Source organism: Vipera berus (genome assembly GCF_964194415.1).
Source record: "Vipera berus genome assembly, chromosome: 3".
Taxonomy (NCBI): domain Eukaryota; kingdom Metazoa; phylum Chordata; class Lepidosauria; order Squamata; family Viperidae; genus Vipera; species Vipera berus.
Window position 1 is genome coordinate 45,324,664 of NC_138204.1, and position 26,176 is coordinate 45,350,839.

Genomic DNA, 26,176 nt, shown 5'->3' on the forward strand with positions numbered 1-26,176 from the left:
TCTAGAGGTCAGTTAGTATTTATATTCATAATCCAAGCAGGCCAATTCCAAAATAGTTTATCGCCTCTGCCATACAGATAAGCAGCCCAAGAGGTTTTTTTTTTCCTTTCTCCAGCTGCAGCCTTCAAAAGTGAAAGTTTCCAAGGACACCCAAGATGTTATCTGAGTCTGGGCTTCAGGCCAAATTTCCTTTAAGCATAATAAATTGTAGTGCTGTGGTTCACCACTAGATGTCTTTAATGCCTCCTAACAGCTTCAAACTTATATTGCAAGCTTTTCAAGTCTCTTTTCTAAAAAGTCTCAAAAGCACTTTTAGTCCCCAAATTTCAAGGCTATATATCTATATTTATATTTATATATATTTATATATTTATACATGGCATGGGTCCGTATTACCTACGGGAGCACCTGCTGCCGGCGTCAACTTCCCTCCGTCCAGTGCGCTCCCACAGAGAGGGCCTCCTCAGGGTACCACCGGTCAGAGAATGTCGACTGGTGACCCCCAGCGGGAGGGCATTCTTGGTGGGCGCGCCAGTCCTTTGGAACCGCTTACCGGCTGAACTCCGGATGGCCCCCGACCTTCGCTCCTTCTGGCGTGATCTAAAAACTTATCTATTCGAACAAGCCGGCCTGGTCTGATGGGTTTGGGGTTTTAACATTGTTTTTAACTAACTTACTGCATCGGGCACAATCATTTAATTTTAAATCTTGTATCCTGTATTCTTATTTTTATTGCCCTGTACACCGCCCTGAGTCCTTCGGGAGAAGGGCAGTATATAAATCAAATAAATAAATAAATAAAATAAATATTGATTCCAAATTAACCTTATAGTTTTCTCCGTTTTCCCCCAAGCCGTTAGTTCACTGCTTTTTTTTCCCGAGGGAAAAATTCCCATTCCCTCTCTCATTGGGGAGGATTCTTTGCTTTGGGTGTTTTTTTCTAGGAAAAGTCTTAAAGTTATAAAGAGAGGATAGAGTCTCACTCAGTTTCATCCACGTTGCTCAAAAGTTGCTCATTAGTGCTTATTTCCTTCGGTTGTCAGCAGTTTCTGACTGGGTATACAAATGTAGCCAGTCTTTCCTCCACTGGTTTGGAGGGTTTCCTCAGATCAAATGAAAGGGCCGCCACCTCTCTGTGATTAACGAGGGTCCCCTCCTTCTTTGTTGCCTCTCCAGGGCAACTTTCAACCCTTTTCAGGGTCCCCAGCAGGGCAAAATCGAATATGGAAGATGGACCCCCATCTTCCTGCGCCCATTACGCCACGATGTCAAACCAGAAGTCTGCTTAGAAGGCATTTTGATTATTTCAATACAGCCCCAATGAGGATGGTGGTATAGAAATATCTTCACAATCACTAACTAATCTTTTCAGGCTGCTTATGTTTCTAATTAATAATCTCTTTCCTCACTTAGTCACTGGTTACAGACCCTAAAAAATACATTGTGACAAAATTGATAACAGACCTCCCCATAAATTAGTAATAGTGGAAGAGTGATGGTGGGAAACCAGGCAGATCATCCTTTCACAAACTTTCTGTTTTGTTTTTGTAAGATAAAGGTAAAGATTTCCCCTGTCATGTCATGTCTGACTCTAGGGGGCGGTACTCTTCTCTATTTCCTAGCCAGCAATGTCCAAAGACAATGTCCAAAGACATGGTTGGCATAACTATATGCCAAGGTGCATGGAGTGCTGTTACCTTCCCACCAAAGTGGTATCTATTTATCTACTTGCATTTGCTTGCTTTCAAACTGCTAGGTTGGCAGGGGTAAAAACAGGAGCTCACCCCATGACAGGATACTTGGGTCTCAAACTGCCAACTTTCTGGTCAACAGCCCAGCTATCTTAACTGCTAAGACCACTGTGCCTTTATTTTTGTTTTTGTAAATGGCCAGCCAAATGCATACAATGTGTACTGAAAATATGTATTGGTTGAGGGAAAGGGAGAGGTTTTTTGCTACTTCAAGTCAGGCAGTGGCTTGAGTGGAGCACCAACTGGTTGACATTTTTTTTCCAAGTTCTTACTGGACACCTAGAGCAGAGGTGTCAAACTCGCAATGTCACGTGACATGTTGCAGCGTATCACGACTTTTCCCCAGTTGCCGGAGCTGGGGTGGGCGCTGTTTCAGCATGATACATCCGGCCAGTGAGCTGGCGGTTTGACACCCCTGACCTAGAGGGACAGCATAGATTAGCTCATTGTATTCTACTGTTCTGGAGTGAGCAGTTGGAGGAATTTAGGGATAGAAGCAATGCTATGTGGAAATGCTCTACAATGCTACAGTTAAGCCAAATAAGAGTGAGGCAGACATAATTGCAAGCATGTACACTAGGTGGAGCCAGAGTAATCTTCAAAGGTGAAAGCTGCATACCATGACAGAAAACATATCTCCAAAAGAATCCCATTTCACAGAAATGTGAATGTAGACTAAAAAGCAGATTGTGTGTATATATAAAGCAGAATGAAGTGGAACTAATGTCCACATACAAAACTTCAAAGTATCTTCATTTGAGCTGCAATAAAAAGTATTTACCAAATGTAATTAAATTCTACTCCCAGGTTTTTCAAATATCCTCAAAAATGCAACAGTTTGGCATTCTAATAAAATAGCAAATTACGTGTTTTGATGGTTATGTTATTATAAGACCAGATATAAAATAGTATAGTAATTTAGAATCCCCACATTTACACAATTATTGGGAATATAATATCTTTTATATCCACCCACACTTTCTGCTTTCTCTCCCATTTACCACTTTTCCTTTTTTATTATTAAGGTTACAATTCTAGCAAATTTACAAATATATTTGTAGAGGATAAGGTCCATTGAAATAGGCACCTATACAAGCTTTCTCTACATTTTTTATGCCTCACAAAGATATACATCCTGGTATACCAACCCTTTCTAACCCTAATCCAGTTATTCTTCGGACCTTCTCTGTAGCAATTGTGGATGAGAGAAGAAAACAAGCATTTAAAAAACGAAGAAAAGAAACATAAAGTGGGGGGAAAAAGAAAAACAATTATGGGAAAATAAAGGAAGAAGACGTAGTAAATGGATGTAAAATGAAACTAATGCCAATAGCTTTTCATTTATCTTCAAAACCAAAAGGTGGCAGAAAATTTTAAAGTCACAAAACAACATAGTGTTGATTCTCTCTAATTTACCCTCAGGTTATTAACTTCAGGCCTCCTTTCTTTTCCAGGGGCTCCTTAAATACATATCACAGGTTCTCTGGTTTTCAAGGAAGAATTGAGCAAGTAAAGTGATCTAGACTTTCAGGAATATCCCAGCAAGTCAATAACAGTTGCATTCCATCAATTAAGGGAACCAATCACAGTACAACCAAAGCAGGGGTCTTCAAGCTTGGCCCTTTTATAACTTGTGGATTTCAACTCCCAAAATTCCTCAGCCAGCTATAGTTGACTGAGGAATTCTGGGAGTTGAAGTCCACACGTTATAAAAGGGCCAACTTTGAAGACCCCTGAACTAAAGTAAAAAGCAGAATGTCTTTTATTTTAGTTGAGTAGGTGGCCTTTGTTGGCCTTACTTTACAATAGCTATAATAATTGTATTATTGGGAGAAGGAGCCTTGGCTTAGACTGTTTATGTTCTCATGATATATTTAACCTGTCTGCTGATATTGATATTATACAGGGTTGCTATGTACCTGGTAATTCATATTAGACAATGGGGAAAGTCGTATTTCCTTTATCAACTACAAAACAACATTTAGGTTTACGTCTTATTTTCTCTTCCATCTAATCACTCTGTGTTTCCAGGTTGGGGGGAAAATCAAAATGATGGCCCAACTGGGGTCAAACCATTGCATATGGAGAGTGCTAGCAAGTTTGCCTGCTTCTGCCTCCATTTTGCCACCTATAGGGATAAAAAGAAAAAAACACACACAATGGAAGTGAATTAATGCTCTTGCCTCTTGTCTCCCTATTCATAGCTGGAAAGGGAGTACATTTCAATTTAAACTCCATTTCAGATTCACAAGACACAAGCTAGCTGAGTTAAAATAAAAACTAACAATCCAAATATTTTGTTTTTTAATTGGGAACTCAATTCTGAGTTCCTTGTTATATCATGACTTCCTTGTCCAATCACAATCATTATCTGACAAGAGTAACAAGAGGAAGAAAAGTAGGTTATTCATTTTAAAGTCAGGGCCCAGTATAGCAATCATGGCAGAACTGAGTCCTACCATCTCTTAGCTCTTGGCCTTGGATTAATTACAACTCTGATGAAATTTCATATACCCAAGTCCACAAAAGAGCTAGTTGTACAGACTGAGATTCAAAGAGCCGAGGGAGACAGAGGATCACTAGACTTCAAGGAAGAGCTGCATAGAAGTTGGGAATTCCTCCTGAGTAGTTCTAGATTCTATTTGAGGGCAATTAGCATCACCTGTATGTAGGTGAATACTAAAAGACTTCCTGTATAAAAACATCTACTGTAGCCATGATGAGTCAAGTTCTAGAACAGTATCAGCAACAAGCTTGCCTTATATATTCTTAGCAGTGGATTATGTAACTGATTTTTCTGGAAAACTGACCTTTACTATTGCTTAGTTATGGTGGGTTGCTTATTACTTGGATTTTGTATATCTTATCTCTGAAACATTCTTTGACCGTGTCTTATCCTGATTATTTCTACTATGAATGAATGTATAAAAATAAGTGTATTAAATTATCTTTCTGACCATCACTTGGAATGCATTCTTGCTCTAAGGGATCTGCTAAATAATATTGCTGTTGAAGGACAGCATTTTAAAAATTGTTTCCCATGAGGTCAAAAGGATTGAAGCATATTTTTAAAGCAGTTCTGTAGATTTTGAGAGAAGCAGAAACTGACATAAAGCAGGAAGCAAAGTCTGGTTGATTGTTGACAGATATAGTACTGAAACCCATTGGTTTAGTCCAGGGATAGGCAACCTTGGCTCTTTTATGACTCATGGACTCCAACTCCCAGAATGGCCCCCAGCTGGCTCAGGAATTCTGGGAGTTGGAGTCCATGAGTCATAAAAGAGCCAAGGTTGCCTATCCCTGGTCTAGTCCTTTGTCAGTTATAGCATTTATTTATTTTTACTTTGAATTTTTTATGAAGGGGGTTCTACAAATTCACCTGTCATTTTGGGACATCATAATGCTGCAAACTTTGAGGATCCTAGCTCAAAAGAGATTTTAAAACAGTTTTTGTTCTTTCCAGGGACAATAGCATTCCATTTTTTGTCTTTTTGCATATATATCTGCATGAGAGAGCCTTGGTGGAGCAGTGGGCTAATGCCTCCTTAAGTAACACCAGTGGCCTGCAATTAGTGCAGGTTCGCATCCCACCAGGCTCAAGGTTGACTCAGCCTTCCATCCTTCCGAGGTAGGTAAAATGAGGACCCAGATTGTTGGGGGCAATTAAGCTGACTTTGTAATAATGCCGCTTGGGGTGTGTGTGAAAGCCCTAATAAGCAGGCATATACATAGAATGAAGGCTACTGCTAAGCTTGTAAGCCGCCCTGAGTCTTCGGAGAAGGGCGGGATATAAATGGAATTAAAATAAAAAATAAAAAAATAAAAATGAAAGGTATTCTATTTTCATTTTAAACCACCAGTATTTTATATACTGTGATTAACATATTTTCAGCACATGACAACCAAAATATCCTTGAGTTTTTCTGAATGCTAACAATGCTACACTTGTAACTTTCCAATTCCTAGGAAATATAAAACATGGCACTGAAATTCACTAAATAGCATCCTGTACAATTTGACACTCTCTGATAAATTTATTGTGGCCTTGGTTCCTTCTGATGCCTTGTGTCTGCTGTTTTATTGGACTCTTCTATTTTTTTTTACTCAGATTTCTTTTCTTTATTGTAAACCCATCCTGTAATCACAGGATGAAGAACAGTATATAAATCTCATAGTGTTAAAGTTAAAAATGATGCAGATACTTGTTCTGGGATTATAATGCTTCCTTAGACAAGACACTTTTTTGAACTCACACATATGTAATTCTATCAGAAGAGATTAACACCTCTGGCTGATCTTCTCACCAATTGCTACATTTCAACAAGTTATATACTGGGTGCATCTTGTTCAAATGTGTTATATTTTTTTAAAAAAAATCCATATTTTTGTTGGTTGTAAATACAACTGTAAAAAGACTGCAACTGTTCTGAAAAACCTGAGTAGAATTAACATTTTTTTTAAAAAAATATGGTTGACAAGTACATCAGAAACCTAGAGACGCTGACCATGAGACACCACTGAAAAACATTTTTCTATGTTCTCACCAATGTTTTTATAAAAAAAACATAACCCAGGGCCATACAAACCGAACAGAAATGTTTAAAAAGATAAAGTATGTATTGGTGTGAGCCTAACAATTTGAGATAATTTAATAAATAATTTCCTAGGGAGAGCATTTAAATGGAAGTGGGGATGAATAGATCTTAAATGGGATGAGAGCCAAAGAATTATAGAACAGTGATAAGAGAGGCTATATTTGGTGTTCTATTCATCTTAGACAGTAGAAAAAGTATAGTTTATACATTTTAAATTATTTTATTATTTCTATCCCAAGTGTTCAACCAATAAAACCCAGAACAGTTGGAGAACAGGATTATTATAAAATGTCTGCAGGAATTCAATTGTCTTTCAAGATATAATAAAGTTCCACAGACAACACAAAAATGTACCATCCCACATCTTGGGCAAATATAAACACCAAGTAAAATCATCAATGTACAGTTACACCAATTTTGCGAAAGTGTGTACAGTAAGAGCCTTGGTGGAGCAGTGGGCTAATGCCTCCTTAAGTAACACCAGCTGCCTGCAATTAGTGCAGGTTCGCATCCCACCAGGCTCAAGGTTGACTCAGCCTTCCATCCTTCCGAGGTAGGTAAAATGAGGACCCAGATTGTTGGGGGCAATTAAGCTGACTTTGTAATAATGCCGCTTGGGGTGTGTGTGAAAGCCCTAATAAGCAGGCATATACATAGAATGAAGGCTACTGCTAAGCTTGTAAGCCGCCCTGAGTCTTCGGAGAAGGGCGGGATATAAATAGAATTAAAATAAATAAATAAAATAAAATAAATAATTACTGACCCATCTGAGAGCCCTGTACCTCAGGGCTAGCCCCCTAACCTCAGCACTAACATACCTAGATATTCCATTTTGTACATGCCACATCTTCATTAGTTTCCCTCTGTCTCATTTCTAGTAGTTTGATGTTATCTTCAGCTATTCGAGTTTTAAAACATGGTCTCCCTCTTTTCAACACATTTTTTGCAGGTGATACTTTTTAAGACACTTAATCAACCATATGGTTAATAATGTGGTATGGGCAAGGGGATCAGTTCAACTCCTATTGGCCACTTTGCACTGCTAGAGGCCTACCCCCTACTGAGCATTGCCCTTTGAGGTCATTTTAGCATGAGTTGGAGAAGATAACAGATTCCTCAGAGGGACCTTCCATGTAATGTCTGAGAGACACTTTCACTTGACCTCGTTATTGCGTACAGATGCAGTACTCTTTTGAAAAAGAATTAGATCTGTGTTGACAGGATTAGAAGTCTTTTAGCAGAGTGTAATTCTATGTTTCATTAAAGGTCAGTTTAAACTGTGAAAAAGAGATAGATGCTGTCCATTCCATATTGCTGCCTTGTCCTTATTTCCTGCGGGATAGCAGTGCCATTTTGACCATTCTACAGGTTATTTCTGGGTTCTGTCACCAATAACCTTCCCTTGTATTGCTAGCTGAGAATGGAAGTTGCTTGTTTATTCATTGTTCCTTCTTGCTTCACCTGTGCCCATCTTATCCATGTTACAGATCACAGGGACTGGAAGGCCTGAGGTGAGGTGGAAGGTAAGGAAAGCCATGATAGATTGTGGATATAGAAGAAAGCTTTTGAGGACTGTCACTCAGGCAATTTGAAAGATGGTTAAACGTTTCATCTTCTACACTTGCCCAACCCTAATCTACCATAGGTTAAGAAGAGTGATTAGCAGTGATCCCCGCTTCATCTGTGGAGATGATGCTCAGCGGAATGGGAAAAGTAGTTAGGGGAATCCAGCAATCATTTTCCTTAACCCATCCTGCAATAAAATTTTTAATATTGGCACCATTAATTGGCTCTTTCCTGAGACTAGATAAGGTTCAGGGCAACACAATTTATGCTGGCATAGTTTTCTGCTGATTCAGGAATAGTACCATAATGCAGCCATCTGGCTGTGCCCTGAAACACTCATTTATGGCTCATTAAAGTCTAAAAGAAAAGCAGCAGGAATGCTCTTCTAACTTATAAAAGGTTTTATTCTTGGTTACTTGAAGGGGAATTTTACTGTTACAAGTGAGTCGACAAACTTGCAACAGGATTCTGTTTGTAACCTATAATTTTTATATTCAAACCAGTTTAACTACTGTTTGTTAGCCTATTTGGTAGTCTGGTTTTATTAAAAATAATTCACAAAGATAACAACCCACCTGGAAAATTCTTTTGGGAACATTTTAAACTCAAAAGTAATAAATAATCCATACAAATATCATTATCACACAATCATTAGTGTAAACCATTGTTAGAAGCTATACTATGTCCTACATATTGACTCAGCCTTCCATCCTTCCGAGGTAGGTAAAATGAGGACCCAGATTGTTGGGGGCAATAAGCTGACTTTGTAATAATGCCGCTTGGGGTGTGTGTGAAAGCCCTAATAAGCAGGCATATACATAGAATGAAGGCTACTGCTAAGCTTGTAAGCCGCCCTGAGTCTTCGGAGAAGGGCGGGATATAAATGGAATTAAAATAAATAAAATAAAATATGTCGGAATAAGATTATAGTTTATAATTTGAGTATATTTTGCAGTTGTGCAGCTAATTATACCAAGTTTATTAAATCATACTCCACAATAAAGATAATCATAGCTACACTTGATCATTATCCTATTATAACAATGTCCACTGTTCAGATCAACATCTTTTGATAGTCACAGATGTCTAATAAACCGAGGGTGAAATTGCATAATTTTGTCTAAAGGTAAGGGTAAAGGTTTCCCCACATGTGTGCTAGTCGTTTCCGACTCTAGGGGCCGGTGCTCATCTCCGTTTCAAAGCTGAAGAGCCAGCGCTTGTCCGAGGACGTCTCCGTGGTCATGTGGCCAGCATGACTAGACGCCAAAGGCGCACGGAACGCTGTTACCTTCCCACCGTAGTGGTCCCTATTTTTCTACTTGCATTTTTACGTGCTTTCGAACTGCTAGGTTGGCAGAAGCTGGGACGAGTAACAGGCGTTCACTCTGTTACGCGGCACTCGGGTTTCGACCCGCCAAACTGCCGACCTTCTGATCGACAAGCTCAGCGTCCTAACCCACCGTGTCCCTTAATTTTGTCTAAGAGCTGTCTAAATTTTCACTAAATTGAGTGTTACTTTATTAAATTTTACATAGTAATTTGTATTTACTCTCTACACATAGTAAATGGCAGTCAAGGAATTACTAGATAAAATTTAAAACCAGCAATACAACTCTGTAACAGTGTCTGTTTAAATATAGGTCCCAATGGGCTCCCTGAAGTTTATTTTTGGGTATGGAACTGCAGCCTAAAGATATACATAGTTAAAAATGATGGTGTGAAATGTCAACTTAAAATGTCATTGAATATAATCAAATCAGATTCCCCAATCACTGCACCACTATAGAATATATTTATTGTTGTTAGTTGTGAAGTCGTGTCCGACCCATCGCGACCCTATGGACAATGTTCCTCCAGGCCTTCCTCTCCTCTACCATCTTCTGGAGTCCATTTAAGCTCACGCCTACTGCTTCAGTGACTCCATCCAGCCACCTCATTCTCTGTCGTCCCTTTCTTCTATTGCCCTCAATCTTTCCCAGCATTAGGCTGTTCTCCAGTGAGTCCTTCCTTCTCATTAGGTGGCCAAAGTATTTGAGTTTTAGCTTCAGGATCTGGCCTTCTAAAGAGCAGTCAGGGTTGATCTCCTCTAGGACTGACCGGTTTGATCGCCTTGCAGTCCAAGGAACTCGCAGGAGTCTTCTCCAGCACCATAGTTCAAAGGCTTCAATTCTTTGGCGCTCAGCCTTTCTTATGGTCCAGCTTTCACTGCCATACATTGCAACTGGGAAGACCATAGCCTTGACTATATTTATATTATGTTACAAAAGCGACTAACTGAAGGAAGTCTGTTATTTAAAAATGAACATATGTGAACACAAGAAAATTCAGCACTTGGGAACTTGTCATGCAAGCTGAATGGTAGAATTATTGCACTGACTGATGGACCTTTAAAAATAAGTATATGCAAATGTAGCACCTGTGACATTTTTGCACTTGTCAATAATTTATACACCTCCCACTTGGGGGTTCAGGCTCTAGTACAGTCAAATACATTTCTAAAAAGCATTTAAAAATACCTTTAAATCAGGAGGTTTGCTCCGGGTGACAGGATGGGGAGCTGGGTTTGGATTGGAGATACCCAAATCTGCCGGAGCAGTAGCTGAGTCCCCAAGTTTGGCATCCATGGCAGGCAAAAGGAGGGCATCTTCTGTCCCAGCAGAGTCTCCGTCTAACTGCTGCAGCTCATCTGACTTGCACCTCTTCATGCTGGGTGAGACGTCAGCCTCTGGTTCTTGCTTTTTCAAAGCATTGCAGATAAGAAAGGAAATCGCGGGGTGGGGTGGGGTGGGGTGGGGGAAGAAGCGAAGGACCAAGTCAGATCATCCCAGAAAGCTGAAGTTCATTTTCACCTGTGATCCGGAGGGAGGTAAGCAGACTACAGGGAGGAGCTGTGAAGAAAAACATGTCCATCCAACTCAATGCAGGACAGGACCCGCTACCACCACCCAACTTTTGACTGCCTGAGTTGAAACTGCAACTGGGGAAGAGCTGGGTGGCTGGGATTTGACTGGGAGGATGACGCGCGAGTAAACAGTATGCATTTGCTAGCGCTGCCTCCTCCTTTCACAGGCTACTCACTGCTTAGGTTAAAAGGAAGAGCGATCTTGATCTGAGCGTCCTGCATGGTTGAAAATTCACTCTCGCTGAGGGCATCTCTTCTTCTTTTCTCTTAACGCGATGGCCAGTCGTTGCTTACTTACTTCCCCCACGCATGCCAAAAGAACCCACTTTCCGCCGTTCCCTGCCGAGGCTGAAGAGCAAATCCCTCAGCCTAACCCACCCATTTAGCTAGCCGGCTGGATAGCCTGATTGATAGCCAGAACTAGCCAATCCGAGTCGTAGCTCGATCTGGAGAGCAGGAGGAGGGTATAGCCACGAGCGCTTTCCAGGTTTGGTTGGCCGGTGGCTCTCATCCTCCCCCGCCCGTCGCCCGCCCCTTCTCGCTATCAGGAGCTGTCAATAGGGGAATGGTGCTGCACTGGGCTGCGGCTTTGCAGTACGGGCGGGAGTTCGCCACGCAGCGTTGCGGGGACGGGAGGAGGACATTGGCGTGGTCTCCTCGCGTGAACCCCCTGATTGGGTCCCGCTTAGCTGTTTCGGGGGACGCGGCTGATATCAGTCATGCCAACTCTTTCTATTGCCATGGGAACTCCTCCCACCGGCAAGCCACTCACCAAGGGCTGGTTTTGCTTTGAATTTCTTCGCAGCTTCACCAGAGGAATATGTTTCACCTTTAAACATTTGGTTGCTTTTAGTTTAGTATTCTGGCTGTGCATTTCAGGTATGCATGTGAGTGTCAACAGGACGTACAGAATTCGTACTTCTATTAATACACTTCGTTATCAGTTCCATTGAAAGAAGTGGAAAGGTGTTTGATGATCGTGCATGTGAGGCCCTCCAGATACATGCAGCAAAAAGAATCCACTACAGCACCCATCCACCTCAAACCTGCAAATGTTCCTGTGCAAACGTATTTCAAATATATTCCTATTCAATTTAGTCAATCGCATTTATTATTCTATGTGCTAACATTTTCACCACATGGCATTAATATGTTGGAAGCATATCATATGTCAGATACTATTTCATTTTGTTTTCCTCCCCTGATTGAAACCTTTATCTTATGACTTTTAAAAGGCAAGGCAGCAATGTGCATAACATGCTTATATATAAATCATAACTCATATTACTGTGTTATATAAAATTGGAGTTACCATATGGCTTTTACCTTTATGGATTACTGCCTTGTCGCAGCGAAGGGGCTTGCATAACTCAATGAAGCTATGAGCTATGCCATGCAGGGGCATCCAAGACGGACAGGTCATAGCAGAGAGTTCTGACAAAACGTGATCCACTGGAGAAGGAAATGGCAACCCACTCCAGTATCTTTGCCATGAAAACCCTATGGGCAGTACCAAAAGGCAAAATGATATGACGCTGGAAGATGAGCCCCTCAGGTCGGAAGGTGTCCAATATGCTACTGGGGAAGAGCAGAGGGCTAGTACTAGTAGCACCAGAAAGAATGAAGCGACTGGGCCAAAGCCAAAAGGACGCTCAGCTGTGGATGTATCTGGTGGTGAAAGGAAAGTCCAATGCTGTAAAGATTTATTCTCCATAGGAACCTGGAAACTAAGATCCATGAATCAAGGCAAGCTGGACTTGGTCAAACAAGAGATGACAAGACTGAACATCGACATCTTAGGAATCAGTGAACTAAAATGGACAGGAATGGGTGAATTTAATTCAGATGACCATCAGGTATACTGCGGGCAAGAATCTCTCAGAAGAAATGGAGTAGCCATCACAGTCAATAAAAGAGTAGGAAAAGCAATACTGGGATACAATTCCCAAAATGACAGAATGATCACAGTGTGAATCCAGGCAAACCATGGTCATAGCAAACACTCTTTTCCAACAACCCAAGAGATGGCTCTACACATGGACATCACCAGACAGTCAACACAGAAATCAGATTGACTATGTGCTCTGCAGCCAAAGATGGAGAAGCTCTATACAGTCAGTAAATACAAGAACAGGAGCTGACTCTGGCTCAATCTTGAGCTTCTTGTTGCAAAATTTAGGCTTAAATTGAATAAAGTAGGGAAAAGCAGTAGGCCACTCAGATATGAACTAAATCATATCCCTGATGAATACACAATAGAGGTGACAAATAGATTTAAGGAATTAGTTCTGATAGACAGAGTGCCTGAAGAATTATGGATGGAGGTTCGCAACATTGTACAAGAGGTAGCAACTAAAACCATCCCAAACAAAAAGAAATGCAAGAAAGCAAAATGGCTGTCTGAGGAAGCTTTGCAAATAGCTGAGGAAAGGAGGGAAGCGAAAGGCAAGGGAGAAAGAGAAAGACACACCCAATTGAATGCAGAATTCCAGAGAATAGCTAGAAGAGATAAGAATTCCTTTTTTAAATGAACAGTGCAAAGAAATAGAAGAAAACAATAGAACAGGGAGGACCAGAGATCTCTTCAAGAAAATTGGAGAGATGAAGGGAACTTTTCATACAAAAATGGGCATGATAAAGGACCAAAATGGCAGGGACCTAACAGAGGCAGAAGAGATTAAGAAGAGGTGGCAAAACTACACAGAAGAACTATACAAGAATGAGCTTAACATCCCAGATAACCATGATGGGGTGGTCACTGACCCCGAGCCAGACATCTTAGAATGTGAAGTGAAATTGGCCTTAGGAAATCTGAGCAACAAAGCAGGTAGAGGTGACAGTATTCCAGCTGAGCTATTCAAAATCTTAAAAGACGATGCAGTAAAAGTGCTACACTCAATTTGCCAGCAAATTTGGAAAGCTGAGCAGTGGCCACAGGATTGGAAAAGATCAGTTTACATTCCAATTCCAAAGAAAGGCAGTGCCAAAGAATGTTCAAACTATCACACCATTACACTCATTTCACATGCTAGTAAAGTTATGCTTAAAATCCTACAAGCTAGACTCCAGCAGTATGTGGATTGAAAACTAACAGAAGTACAGGCAGGATTTCGAAGAGGCAGAGGAACTAGAGATCAAATTGCTAACATACGCTGGATCATGGAGAAAGCTAGGGAGTTCCAGAAAAACATCTGCTTCATTGACTATGCTAAAGCCTTTGATTGTGTGGATCGCAACAAATTATGGCAAGTTCTTAAAGAGATGGGAGTACCAGACCATCTTATTTGTCTCTTGAGAAACCTATATGTGGGTCAAGAAGCAACAGTGAGAACTGGACACGGAACCACTGATTGGTTCGGAATTGGGAAAGGAGTCCGGCAAGGCTGTATACTGTTGCCCTGCCTGTTTAACTTACATGCAGAGCACATCATGAGAAAGGCAGGGCTAGATGAATCAAAAGTTGGAATTAAGATCGCCGGGAGAGATATCAACAACCTAAGATATGCAGATGATACCACTCTAATGGCAGAAAGTGAAGAGGAACTAAAGAGCCCCTTGTTGTGGGTGAAGAAGGAGAGTGCAAAAGTGGGCTTTGTACTCAACATTAAGAAAACCAAGATCATGGCATCCGGCCCTCTCAATTCTTGGCAAATAGGTGCGGAAGAAATGGAGGTAGTGACAGATTTTATTTTCCTGGGCTCCAAGATCACCGCAGATGGCGACTGCAGCCAAGAAATTAAAAACGCTTGCTCCTGGGGAGGAAAGCTATGGCAAATCTAGACAGCATACTAAAAAGCAGATACATCACCCTGCCAACAAAAGTGTGTATAGTCAAGGCCATGGTTTTCCCAGTTGCAATGTATGGCTGTGAAAGTTGGACCATAGGAAAGGCTGAGCACCAAAGAATTGAGGCCTTTGAACTATGCTGCTGGAGAAGATTCCTGTGAGTCCCTTGGACTGCAAGGCGATCAAACCGGTCAGTCCTAGAGGAGATCAACCCTGACTGCTCTTTAGAAGGCCAGGCCCTGAAGTTGAAACTCAAATACTTTGGCCACCTAATTAGAAGGACGGACTCACTGGAGAAGAGCCTAATGCTGGGAAAGATTGAGGGCAATAGAAGAAAGGGACAACAGAGAATGAGGTGGCTGGATGGAATCACTGAAGCAGTAGGCATGAGCTTAATTGGACTCCAGAAGATGGTAGAAGACAGGAAGGCCTGGAAGAACGTTGTCCATGGAGTCGCGATGGGTCGGACACAACTTTGCAAGTAAAAACAACAACAAATGGCTTTTAAACTTTCCCTTAACCTGTAAGATTTGTCTGCTGCTTTTCCCATGTGCAGATTAGCATCATATTTATGGTGGACATTCCCCATGGCATCCCAGACCCCACACCCCATTTCAATCTCAATCAGTCCCACAAGAAATATTGGCTTTATTTCTGGTTGTTTTTAGAAGATCTTCCCAACATAGGCTCACTAGATGGGTTGGTCTACAATTCATTCCTCAGATATCAGGGCAGGTTGGCTGGACACCAATTCCTTAGACCAGGGGTAGGCAACCTCGGCTCTTTTATGACTCATGGACTTCAACTCCCAGAATTCCTGAGTCAGCTGACTCAGGAATACTGGGAGTTGAAGTCCATGAGTCATAAAAGAACCGAGGTTGCCTACCCCTGCCTTAGACCAAAATACGTCAAGGATGCCAGTAGTTCAAGAAGATTAGATCATTGAGTTTTACCCTACCTTAGCTAGGGTAGTTTTGTCTTAAGATACATTATAGTAAAAATGACATACACTGTACTAGATTCATTGAAATTTTATTAAGACTTTCAGGAAGGTCTCTTCAAGAAGGGGTTGAGGAGGAGGAGGAGGAGGGAGAGAGAGGGAGTTATCAGTCCAGCTAGTAAATCCAAAGAAAAAAACTTTCCACCCCACAACCCAGGGGTCTTCAAAATTTTCACTGTTGAAGGATATTTTTTTGAAATTAAATTACTAATCCCTGATGATTGGGTGCATGTGATTTCCCTTTGAAATTATCCATTATATGTAAAGAAGGACAATAAAATAAAAAAAAAACTACTGTCAACTGCTGCTAAAAGTTACATAATTTATCTTTGTAACTATCTTTAACTAATGTCAACTATTAAGAATGATTTATGTTCATAACAATCTCCTCAAATTTTATTGCCCTTTTAGTCAGCTGTTTGTCAGCTCTTAGTCATCTGTTTTGCTGTCATGTAGTAATGATTTTGTGGGTGCACTTATATTTCCCACAGTATTGATACTGTATTTATGTAATATATAGCCTGAATAGAGGCTTTTGCTTCTTCAACAATAAAGTCTTTGAAAATCATTTTTTTCCAATTTCTAACTCCTAAGAAAAAAACATGACCCACATTTTATATATTGCTTTGAGTCTTATTTAAAATATTCACTTTGAGCTTTGTGGTCCAAGCAGAATTTGAACAACATACCACACACAGTAACTTCCAAGACTAAATATTCAGTCATATGACTTCAGAACATAAAAAACAATATTGTTTTTGCACTATCTTTTCCTATGTCCTATCAAAACAAAATAATCCAGAAAAATAACAGTAGACTTTTTTGGATGTATATGAACCTTTCAACTAGACTTTACTCTTGTTGACTACATGGACTAATCTATAGTAAGCAGTTTTCTTGGCCATATTTTCAGCAATAGTTCTTCCTAGGGCTGAGAGGTAGTTGCTGGCACAAAGTCTGAATAATGCCCCTCTAGGAAGGGAGGTGGGATTTTTATCAAGTGATAACTCTTATCGTGTTACAATCTAGTGATCCATTTTGGTGTTTAACTGGCATAATGGATTATTCAAGTTATACATCTTCTGCAACAGTTAAAAATAGCTATTTTGACCAAATATAATGTACTATCATTTTAATATCAGAACTATCTATGCTATGTACCAAAGATTTGGAATGGGAGGGCCATTTATTATGAGATTCATTTGACAGAAAACATAGCTGAATGAACTTCCCCACATGTATATTTCATATTATTAATTGAAGTTAGTCCCACAAAAGCTGCAAAAATTAATTAACCTATGTATAACAATCCATATAAAATAACTTTGTCAGAAGACATGGTATTTCATAGGAACATGATGAAATAATACCATTTCAAATAATGAAAAGGATAAAGGCAGGAATGAATGTCTGAACGAGACTTTGCATAATGTAACTCTATAATGTCTACTCTTAGATAAATCCCAGCGTCTTTAATTAGATTACTTCTGAGAAAGTACATTTAGAACTGTAGCCTTAGTCAACAATTCTATGTTGAGATCCTTTTGAATCCAATAGAGTTTAGTCCATAGAACTGGGTGATGGATTACTATCTTAAAGTATTTGACCAAGCAAGAGGTTGTGCAGCCATTTTCTTCTCTGACTCAAGCAATACATTGTAGTAAACTAACATTAGTTTTTAAATGGTAGCTAAATTTTAGCCCTTAGGTTTCTAAGATTCACACATATTCTCTTTGCTTTTCTTCACCTCATACTTTCTATTAGAAGAACTATTTAAAGTTCTAAAAACTGAACATATATCTCTCAACAGAAAATACGTTCATTCTTTATAGCTCCATTTCAATCAAACTGTTGCAAAATATTTTAACTTAATAAATGGCAATTAACTTTTAAAAACTAGGATGCAAAACAGTTAAGGTAGAAATGTTTTTCTTGTATAATATAGACAAGAAAACCTAACTGAATATTTCAAAAATTATTTTAAATGCATACTAAAAATCATGTTTTTCAAGTAACTTAAATATTTTAAACAGTCACTCAGATCAACTTTACAGATCCAATTATGAACAATTCATAATCAAAAAGTATGATTGTCTGGTTTCATTATTTTCAAGCAAAGTCTCAATCCTATGAAGATGTTCATAATATAGTTCTGTGAGTATAAGATCACTTTCAGTCCTTTCAAATAAACCGATTACATCACTCAGAGAGAATTGCTTCAACAGACTATGGATGACTAATTTCCTTCAAAGGAAAAAGTTAAGTAGGAAATAAAATATGAATGGATATATAAATGAATAAATTCCTTTATCTTATTAAAACTTTGCCCATTTCTGATTTGCCAAATTTTGTCAGCAAGACGTTCAACTGTTCCTCTATTTTTGTAAGGCATGGTTCTAGTTTAGTTTTCAAAGAAATTCATTAAGACAACATGAGGGCCAAAATCAGAATGTGCCTGGTGCATAATTCACTAAGTCAGCAGGGCATTCATAAGCTTCACAAAGGTAATTTCCTATGGAAGTCCTTATAGGGGGGTATTCATTAATACAAATGTCTCAGCTTGGAGCCCTTTGAAATTAGTTTTGCAACATTAAAATGATCTTGGTAGCTTCTCTCAGTGTATATTAAGATATATTGGGACTGTAAATTCTAAAATTTCCATCCTGGTAGACCAAACATACCTAGAATCAACAGTTGGATAAGGTATTTACAGACAACTTAATACTGTTTCAGGGCTGCCTAGAGCATGGCTGGTTCAGGAATTTTGGGAGTTGAAGTCCACGAGTCATAAAAGAGCCAAGGTTGCCTATCCCTGGTCTAGAGGAATGAGGGAGCTGAGGAAATTGTATAAACAGAAGGTTCTCAGAAAGCAAGATACCACCTGCTTGAGTTTCCATGAAAACTAATGGACACTGCTCTTACTGTGGCATATTCCTCACCAGAGATCAACATCTGCATAGGTCTTCCCACAGGGAAATTTCACCATCTGCTACATCAGGCCTATTTTAGGTACTCTGTATAGCTCTACCACTTCTCCTGGTTTTCTGGATTTGTCACCATACCTGTATTTGATTGCCCACTTTCTATTAAAACATCAGTAGCAACAACATCAAGAGATCAACCATAATGAACTGAATAATTTCCAATATCATCTGCCAAATAACTTTAAATATCATAGTTATCTCCAGAAGGAGCTTATGAATAATGCTATATTATTTATCACATATTTCTGATCACTTTACAGGGGTCTGCTATCAAGCAAAAAGACAAAAAAGAAATACTTTAAATATATAAATAGTCTCATATATCATAACACTGATCAAGGGAGTTTAAAATTAAGGATTATGTTAAAATATTTTAGATAATTTACAGTATTAAAGTAAACAAGGTGAGCCTTCAAAATATTTATAGTCTGAAGCTTATTGTTAAAAGAAAGAATCAATTATCTGTTTTGGAATATTTGCAACATAAAGTTAGAGAGTTACCATCAATTTGAAATAATTTATCTTTTAAAATGTATACATTTTTTTCTTTAGACCCATTATCAACTTGTCCAAATCTGTTTTTTAGGTTTTTGAAATAATATAAAAACCTGCAAACCCTATTTCAGCAGAGCCAAGGATAGAACAGATATATGATTGAATAGCATAAATCATGTTTTTAAATTATCTCCAATTATTGACATTGTCCAGCCTGTTTGATCAATTATGTGGAAGGAATTGCTTGAGTGTGAATGAAATAAAATGTTCCCCATGGACCATTAAAAGCCCTTCATTCCTGCACTTCTGTTCCCAGATACTTTACCACTCAATCAAATTTCTCGTTGCCTGCATTTCTCTTACTCTAAAGTACATGAGTGCTGTTCAAGCTGAGGAGGGGCAGGGGAAAAGAGGATGCAGGGTACGTGTATGCACATAGAGGCTGGAGAAAGAGGATGTGTGGGCCAGAATGAGGGAAGAATTTTCCTATACTGCTTCTTCTAGGAGTTGTGGGGACTACCGTACATCTTGTGGGTATCAGACTGGGGAAGGCTGATGTATAACTGTTTTATTTATGTTGAAAAATCTTACAGAATTTGTAGTTGGAAGATGACTAAGGTCTAAGCTGCAATATAACAGATGACCAAAAGACTTGATTTACCAGTTCCCAAGACAACCAATTATCTTGGCCTATCAAACACAGACTTTTTTTTAATGTCTTAGATTTTAAATTCTTTGTGCAGAGAATTACTGCAATCTAAGTGAGTAAAAGAAAAGCCACGGATTCTAGCAAGATCAGGGCTGTCTGTTTTATGACACCTCATCTACAATTAGGCAAACAGTTTATCCCTGGGGAGTGCAGGGCAGTGGTCAATTCCACAGTCCATAAAGAAACACAAAGACCTAAAACCGTCCAGTGAATTCCATGAGGGTGTAGTCAGGGATTATTGTCTCTAAATGACAACCCTGAAATAATTCTCAGGTAACCACTGAAACTTTGTAATGTAAACAAACCTTCAGAGATTAAGAAGAAACCTGAACGGATCCAGAGTGCAAACTGAGTGTATTGCACCATTATTTGTTATCATATTGTGTAAAAAGAATAAGATTCCATAAGGCTTGTAGCCTTCCTCAATGCAAAGGAAGACTAAAGCAAAAAAGAAATGAGAAAAAGGACTTGTCACCCACCACCTTTGTTTATACAGTAACATTTTGGAATGATCCAGTAAGCAAACATCAACGTAAGTTAAAGACTATCACCAGAACATTAATATGTATAGAAATTATCCCTTGATTAAATGCTAGTTGTTAGGCAAGCATGCAAAAATTTAATATGTCCAGTATATGGCCCAGTAATAATAATAATAATTATGCACACACACACATATATCAGTTATCAGAATTCAGTGGGACAACGTATACAAAACATTATCTTATTATGTCAAGTACTAGTTTATTACATGTCCACTAAGAAGACATGTAATAAGAGGATAAGAAGTAACCTAATTTCTTCAGAATAAACACTTTTCATAACTTATTGATACATGTTTAAAGCATTTTGTCTGACAATTGTGGATAAGAGATGATGGGAATGAAAAAAATACAGTCCCATGCACATTCATTTAAAATTTATTAAGCACTGTGCATAATTATGAGATTTGGTTCTGTTTTTATTTGCATTGATACAACATTCAAGCCAATCAGTTAAGCAGATATAACTGTTTTAATATTGGGAGAAATGTTTTCTCCTAATAGCATTTTCTTCAGTTAAAAAAGAAAACTGAATGATCCACAAACATGGAATTTTATGGTACAGCACTTTTTGCACAAATTATCCTTTCAGCTCAGCTGAGGTCATAATGACCAAGAGGTACTGAAGGTCATTCAAAATGAAGTAGGAATAAAGGATTCCTTTTTTATCTTATGGGAATTACCCAGAGTTACATCTACCAGCAGGAAGATGGGTATGGCAAATAATTTTGTTCAGGCAAATAACTTTGTTGTTATTAAGTTATTTTGTATGTATGTCCATGGAAATCAGAACTCCACTCTTTGGATCCTAAAAATATCACGTGATAATGTTACATTGGCAGCAACTGTCCAAAATATTATTTGCATAAAGATTACTGCTTTAGGTGGTAGTCTAGGTCTAGATAACTTTGAGGAGACAATGTAATCCAAATATAAGAAACTGTAATATATCTCATTACTATTTATTTGATTTTTAATTTGTCTTTATTATTATTTACTACATCTTTGTTATGCAACCACTATTCTGTTTCTCCTAGTATTAATTTTCTATTACAAGATAGTTTGAATGATGATTTACTGATCCTATTCCTTTAGTCTTACTAAGTTTTAGGCCAATTATCTTCCAAAATTTTATAGAAGGACATGCATTTGTTCAGCAAAACAGTGTGACTTGCTATGATTTATTTGGTTTCTGTATGATGATATATGGGTTTTAATTATTCATTTAATTAAATAATACATTCATAAGGTATACTATCTTTCTAGCCTTTGCAATTGGAGAAAAGTTTAAATCCTGTTGAAAATTGATCCATCAATTATTTCATTTAGCTACACCAACATCTCTTCCAAGCTTGATTCTTGTGACTACCTGGACATATACTGTATGTTGTATTATTGGCAACAATACAGGTTTCCATTGCTTCATCCTTAATTCGATTCAGAGCAGGCATATACATAGAATGAAGGCTATTGCTAAGCACATTGATTTGTGCTTCTTAGATTGTAAGCTGCCCTGAGTCTTCAGAGAAGGGCGGGATATAAATGGGATTAAAAAAAAAAACAACAAAAAAACCCCCTGCATAACCTTCTTTTAAAATTCCCATTCACTGTTTTTTTTATTTTTTCTCCATTTATACTTAGCCTAAAAAAGTCTCTAATAAGCTGCTGCCGAATTTCAGCAAGTTAACCCTGGAAGAGAACGGAAAACATTTCAGTGTTTAGCTTGAAAACTACAAAACCCAGGATACAGTTCGGGAAAAGTGCCTATTTTCAGTGCCCTATAAAGAGAGGAACTGATATAATAGGGAAGTTCTCCCAAATTCGACTACATTCCCCATAGTTCAAGGCGACCAAAATATCCGTACGGGGTCCGCCCCTGGCCACCTCCCTCTCCCCGGCAGAGCGCCCGGATAAAGGTTCCGTTCCGTGCGCAGTGCGACTTGATGCGTCGCTGCTGGCAGGGGAGCAGGAGGTTAAGGCTGGGGAAAAGGCGGCAGCGACAGCCTGGCATCGTCCGACTCCCCACCGTGGTGGGAAGGGGACTCTGGAATTGAAGCCCCGGCGGAGGAAATGTCGGAGGGATGGGGAGGCCCCACCGTCCGCGGCTCCGGCGGAGGATTAAACCGCGAGCTATGCCGCACGTTCGGCCACTACAACCGGCACCTAGCGCGATTGCAGCACAACTTGCGCGAAACGAAGAAGTTCTTCCGCGACATCAAATATTCCCAAGGGCCCACTGTTTTCCCCGTTGCTAATGCTGGGCCTGTCGGGGAGGAGCCGCCTGAACAACACCCCGCCCCTTCGGCCGTTGATAGCGCCCCTGCTGGTGGGGGTGCCTCCCTGCAGACCGGTAAGCGTGAGGGGCGTAACAGAGACGACGGTGTGGGAGAAAAGCCTGCATTCAGGCTCCTGGGGGGGGGGGCGGGGGGCAGTTCCCGGCACCGCATCAAGCGGGACGTCTAGGAAAAAAAAACAACGACAAATCCGGACAGCTGTGGTTCTTTCCGTCTCCATCATTGAAGCGGGAAAGGCCCGCGCTTTACGGAAATCCTGTGGGCAAAATGAGGGGGTGGGCTCGACTGGAGAGAGAAAACCCCAGATTTGAGCAGCGGGTAGACACAGGGGTAGGCAACCTCGGCTCTTTTATGACTCGTGGACTTCAACTCCCAGAATTCCTGAGCCAGCTTGGCTGGCTCAGGAATTCTGGGAGTTGAAGTCCACGAGTCATAAAAGAGCCGAGGTTGCCTACCCCTGGGGTAGAGAAAAGGCAGGTGGAAGACAGCTACAGAATTGATGGAAACTGACAAGTGTTTTCGGAGGTGCCTTGAAGGCAGCAGGAAAGCACGGTTGACAACCCTGTGCTTAATAACGCCTGTTATGCACGACTTCGCAACTAACAACAACAACAACACCTCCGAGCGCAGGGGGCCTGCTGTGAATGCACAAATGACAGCTGTGTTCTCCCTTAGGGCATCTGACCTGAGAGAAGAGCTGCTGAGGCTGGCCCGTGGCTAGTTTTTATTGTGTTTTAAAGAAGGATGGGCAGTGTGATTCTGAACAGACGATATTTAAAAAAACCCAAAACAAACCTATTTTAAAACTCTTAGTTTGGAGATTTCACCTGGTTCCTGATTCTTGTGCAAGTGCTTCCTTTATATCTTGGATTAATGATCATATTTGTAGCTCAGTCTTCAAAGGAGGAGTCCTTGGTGTTCTCTGAGCTTGTTTTCTTGCACACATTTTATTACCCAAACTTAAGTAACATCATCAGTGCTGGATTGTAGATCTGTTTTCAGTAATTGTGCAGCAAAACAAAAGTCTGGGAACTTAAATTTGGAGAATATGCAGCAATTGCCAAATTAACAGCATTTATTCATTAATGGATGTTTGATCAAATTTAAGGAAAGAATGAATGGCTTCCATATTTATTATATATTATGCAGCAAAGCAAATTTTAAGCATTTAAAGTATGGCTTATTAGGGAAAAATAATTGACCAAATCAGAAATACATGAACATTTTAAATTTGCAAAAAAGATGAAAGTTGCCATCATCCTTTTGAAGCAAATATACTGAAGCATGATATATAGGCAGCAAACTTGAATACTATACTTCTCTCTCAAGTAGTGATTAGAAGATAACTATAAATTATCACAATAGAATAGTGTGTGTTTTTCACTTCCTTTTTTTTCTTTGATCCCCAAAAATACTTGAATCTGGCTTCTGGATATTTTGGTAAACAGATCATCCATTTATTAACATTGGAAGTGGTAGAATTTCTAGAGCTATTAATGAAGAAGAAATGTATGAATAAGTGGATATATCCAAAGCCTAGATGCACTGTATAGGACTTAATAGAATAATGTTTCGCTGTACAAATTGGAACAAATTTCTGAAGAAATGTGTAAGTTGAATATATGACCTGTATCTTTGAAAAATGTGATAAATTTATGCTCAGTAAATGAGTAGTCAAAATATGTTTCTGATAAAAGAAATACTTTCAGATAAGTCTTTTGGGCTGTTTGCCTTTTGTCTTGTAAGTTACATTTCAAGAAACATTAAGTATTGAATTTTTGGTTGAGAGCTATTAATAGGAAAGTTATAACAATGCTGTAAAATTGATCTGACAGTTACTTTAGGGTCAGTAGAATGTTTTGCTCTATCAAAGACAGAAATGTCATCTCTAAGGAAAAATCCTTATCTCATAACGTGTCTATTTAGAGACTTCTGTGGCTCATGCCTCATGGAGTAGACCAACATATACTAAGAAAATCTGTATTTGAAGAAATTACTGCATATACAACTGAAGCAGTATAAATTCTCCCTGGTGTGCAGATATCTATTATGGGAGAATGAGACAGTTAATAATTTATTAACTGTTTAATGTATTAAACAATTTATTAATAATTTAAACAGTTAATTTAAACATTTCTGTCCTCCTTCCCTTGTCCCTTGGGAAATAGTGTTGCTAGATGGAATAAACATACATAGAAACAGGCTGTATACCCAGCATACTGTAGTTGCCAAGTTATGTTTGATAACTGATATAATACCTGAAAGGGTAATGGAAGTAAAGGTGCTTTGTTATAGTTTGGAGCCAAAGGCTTGGGTAAGTTTGTACATGTAATACTGCTTCCAAGATGAGATGCTTCTTGTGTATTTGCAGCATTTGGATAAACTCTAGTTCCGTGGTGGCAAACCTATGGCACACGTGCTACAGGTGGCACGCAGAGCCCTCTCTGTGGGCACCTGTGCCATCGCCCCAGTCCTAGGCCTTCAGCTGGGTTTTATAAAACCTTTTCGCTTTAGGCCTCCGCCGCCGTGTGCAAAAAAAAAAGGTCCAATCAATTTCAACTTCTCGCAGGAAAACAAAGATCTCGCAAAGTTGGAATTGATTGAACTTTTTAGTCCCACCCAATCTGCCGTTACCACCACGCCCACCCAATGGGCCATGCCCACCCAGCACCCGATGATACATACATGGGTTTTGGGTTGCAGTTTGGGCACTCGGTCTTTAAAAGGTTCGCCATCACTGCTCTAGTTCATACTAAGACCATGCACAACTTGTGCTATCTGATCGTAGGAAAACGTGCAGTTGGTATAAAGCTGTGCAAACGTACATTCCTGCCCCGCTCCCTCCTGAAAAACCATTTTACCTTCAGATCTGAAGAAAGGTATGGCTCTAGTTCATACAATACCTTTTTGTTATGATTGCAAGTGGATGGAACCAGAGAATAAGCAACTATGAACCTGATATTACCATATGAAAAAAGCTTATTTTGAAATATTGAGATTAATAGAATATTTCTGTAAAAGATTAATTTCACTTTTTCCTGCAGTTCACCATTAATGGTTCATATGTTGTTGTTTTCCTTGAAATGATGAAACAAATCATTAGTTAAATTTTATACATTTATGTATTTACATTTGTACAATTAATAACTTCAGCTATTTTTTATTCAAGTTATATTTAAATAAATTTTTGTAGTATAAAGCTTATAGCCTAAGATTCCATGCTATGCATCTCTGCCACTGTGGAAAAAATGTCTTTAAATATCTTTCTAAAAATAAATCTCAAAACGATGGTATTTTTTAATTAAGTGTTTCCTAACTTGAAAACATTCCAAAAGTTTTCCCTCAAAACCTTATTAGACTAATAAAGTCAGTATGATCAAATAGTAACAAAACATTAAACAATATATGTTTAGTTGATTGCAAGTGTGCTGAGTGCCTTCAACTCAGCTAATAAAAGAAGCTACAGTTTTTCACTGCCTAAGTTTTAGGATGATTTTTGTAGAACATACTGTAATTAGGATGGAAAATATTGAATAATACATTTCTGAAGTC

The 26,176-nt window shown here is 39.2% G+C and overlaps 1 protein-coding gene across 2 annotated transcripts in view; it reads left to right on the forward strand.

The window, feature by feature from the left end:
• Positions 1-22,279: 22,279 nt before the first annotated feature.
• The window catches only part of DSTYK (dual serine/threonine and tyrosine protein kinase), a 42,360-nt gene continuing 38,463 nt past the window's right edge, over positions 22,280-26,176 (forward strand). For both annotated transcript variants that reach the window (XM_081324112.1, XM_081324111.1), the window contains exon 1: positions 22,280-22,680. In XM_081324112.1, coding sequence (XP_081180238.1) covers positions 22,401-22,680 — 280 coding nt within the window. In that variant the 5' untranslated portion in view covers positions 22,280-22,400. The remainder of the gene's footprint in view (positions 22,681-26,176) is intronic.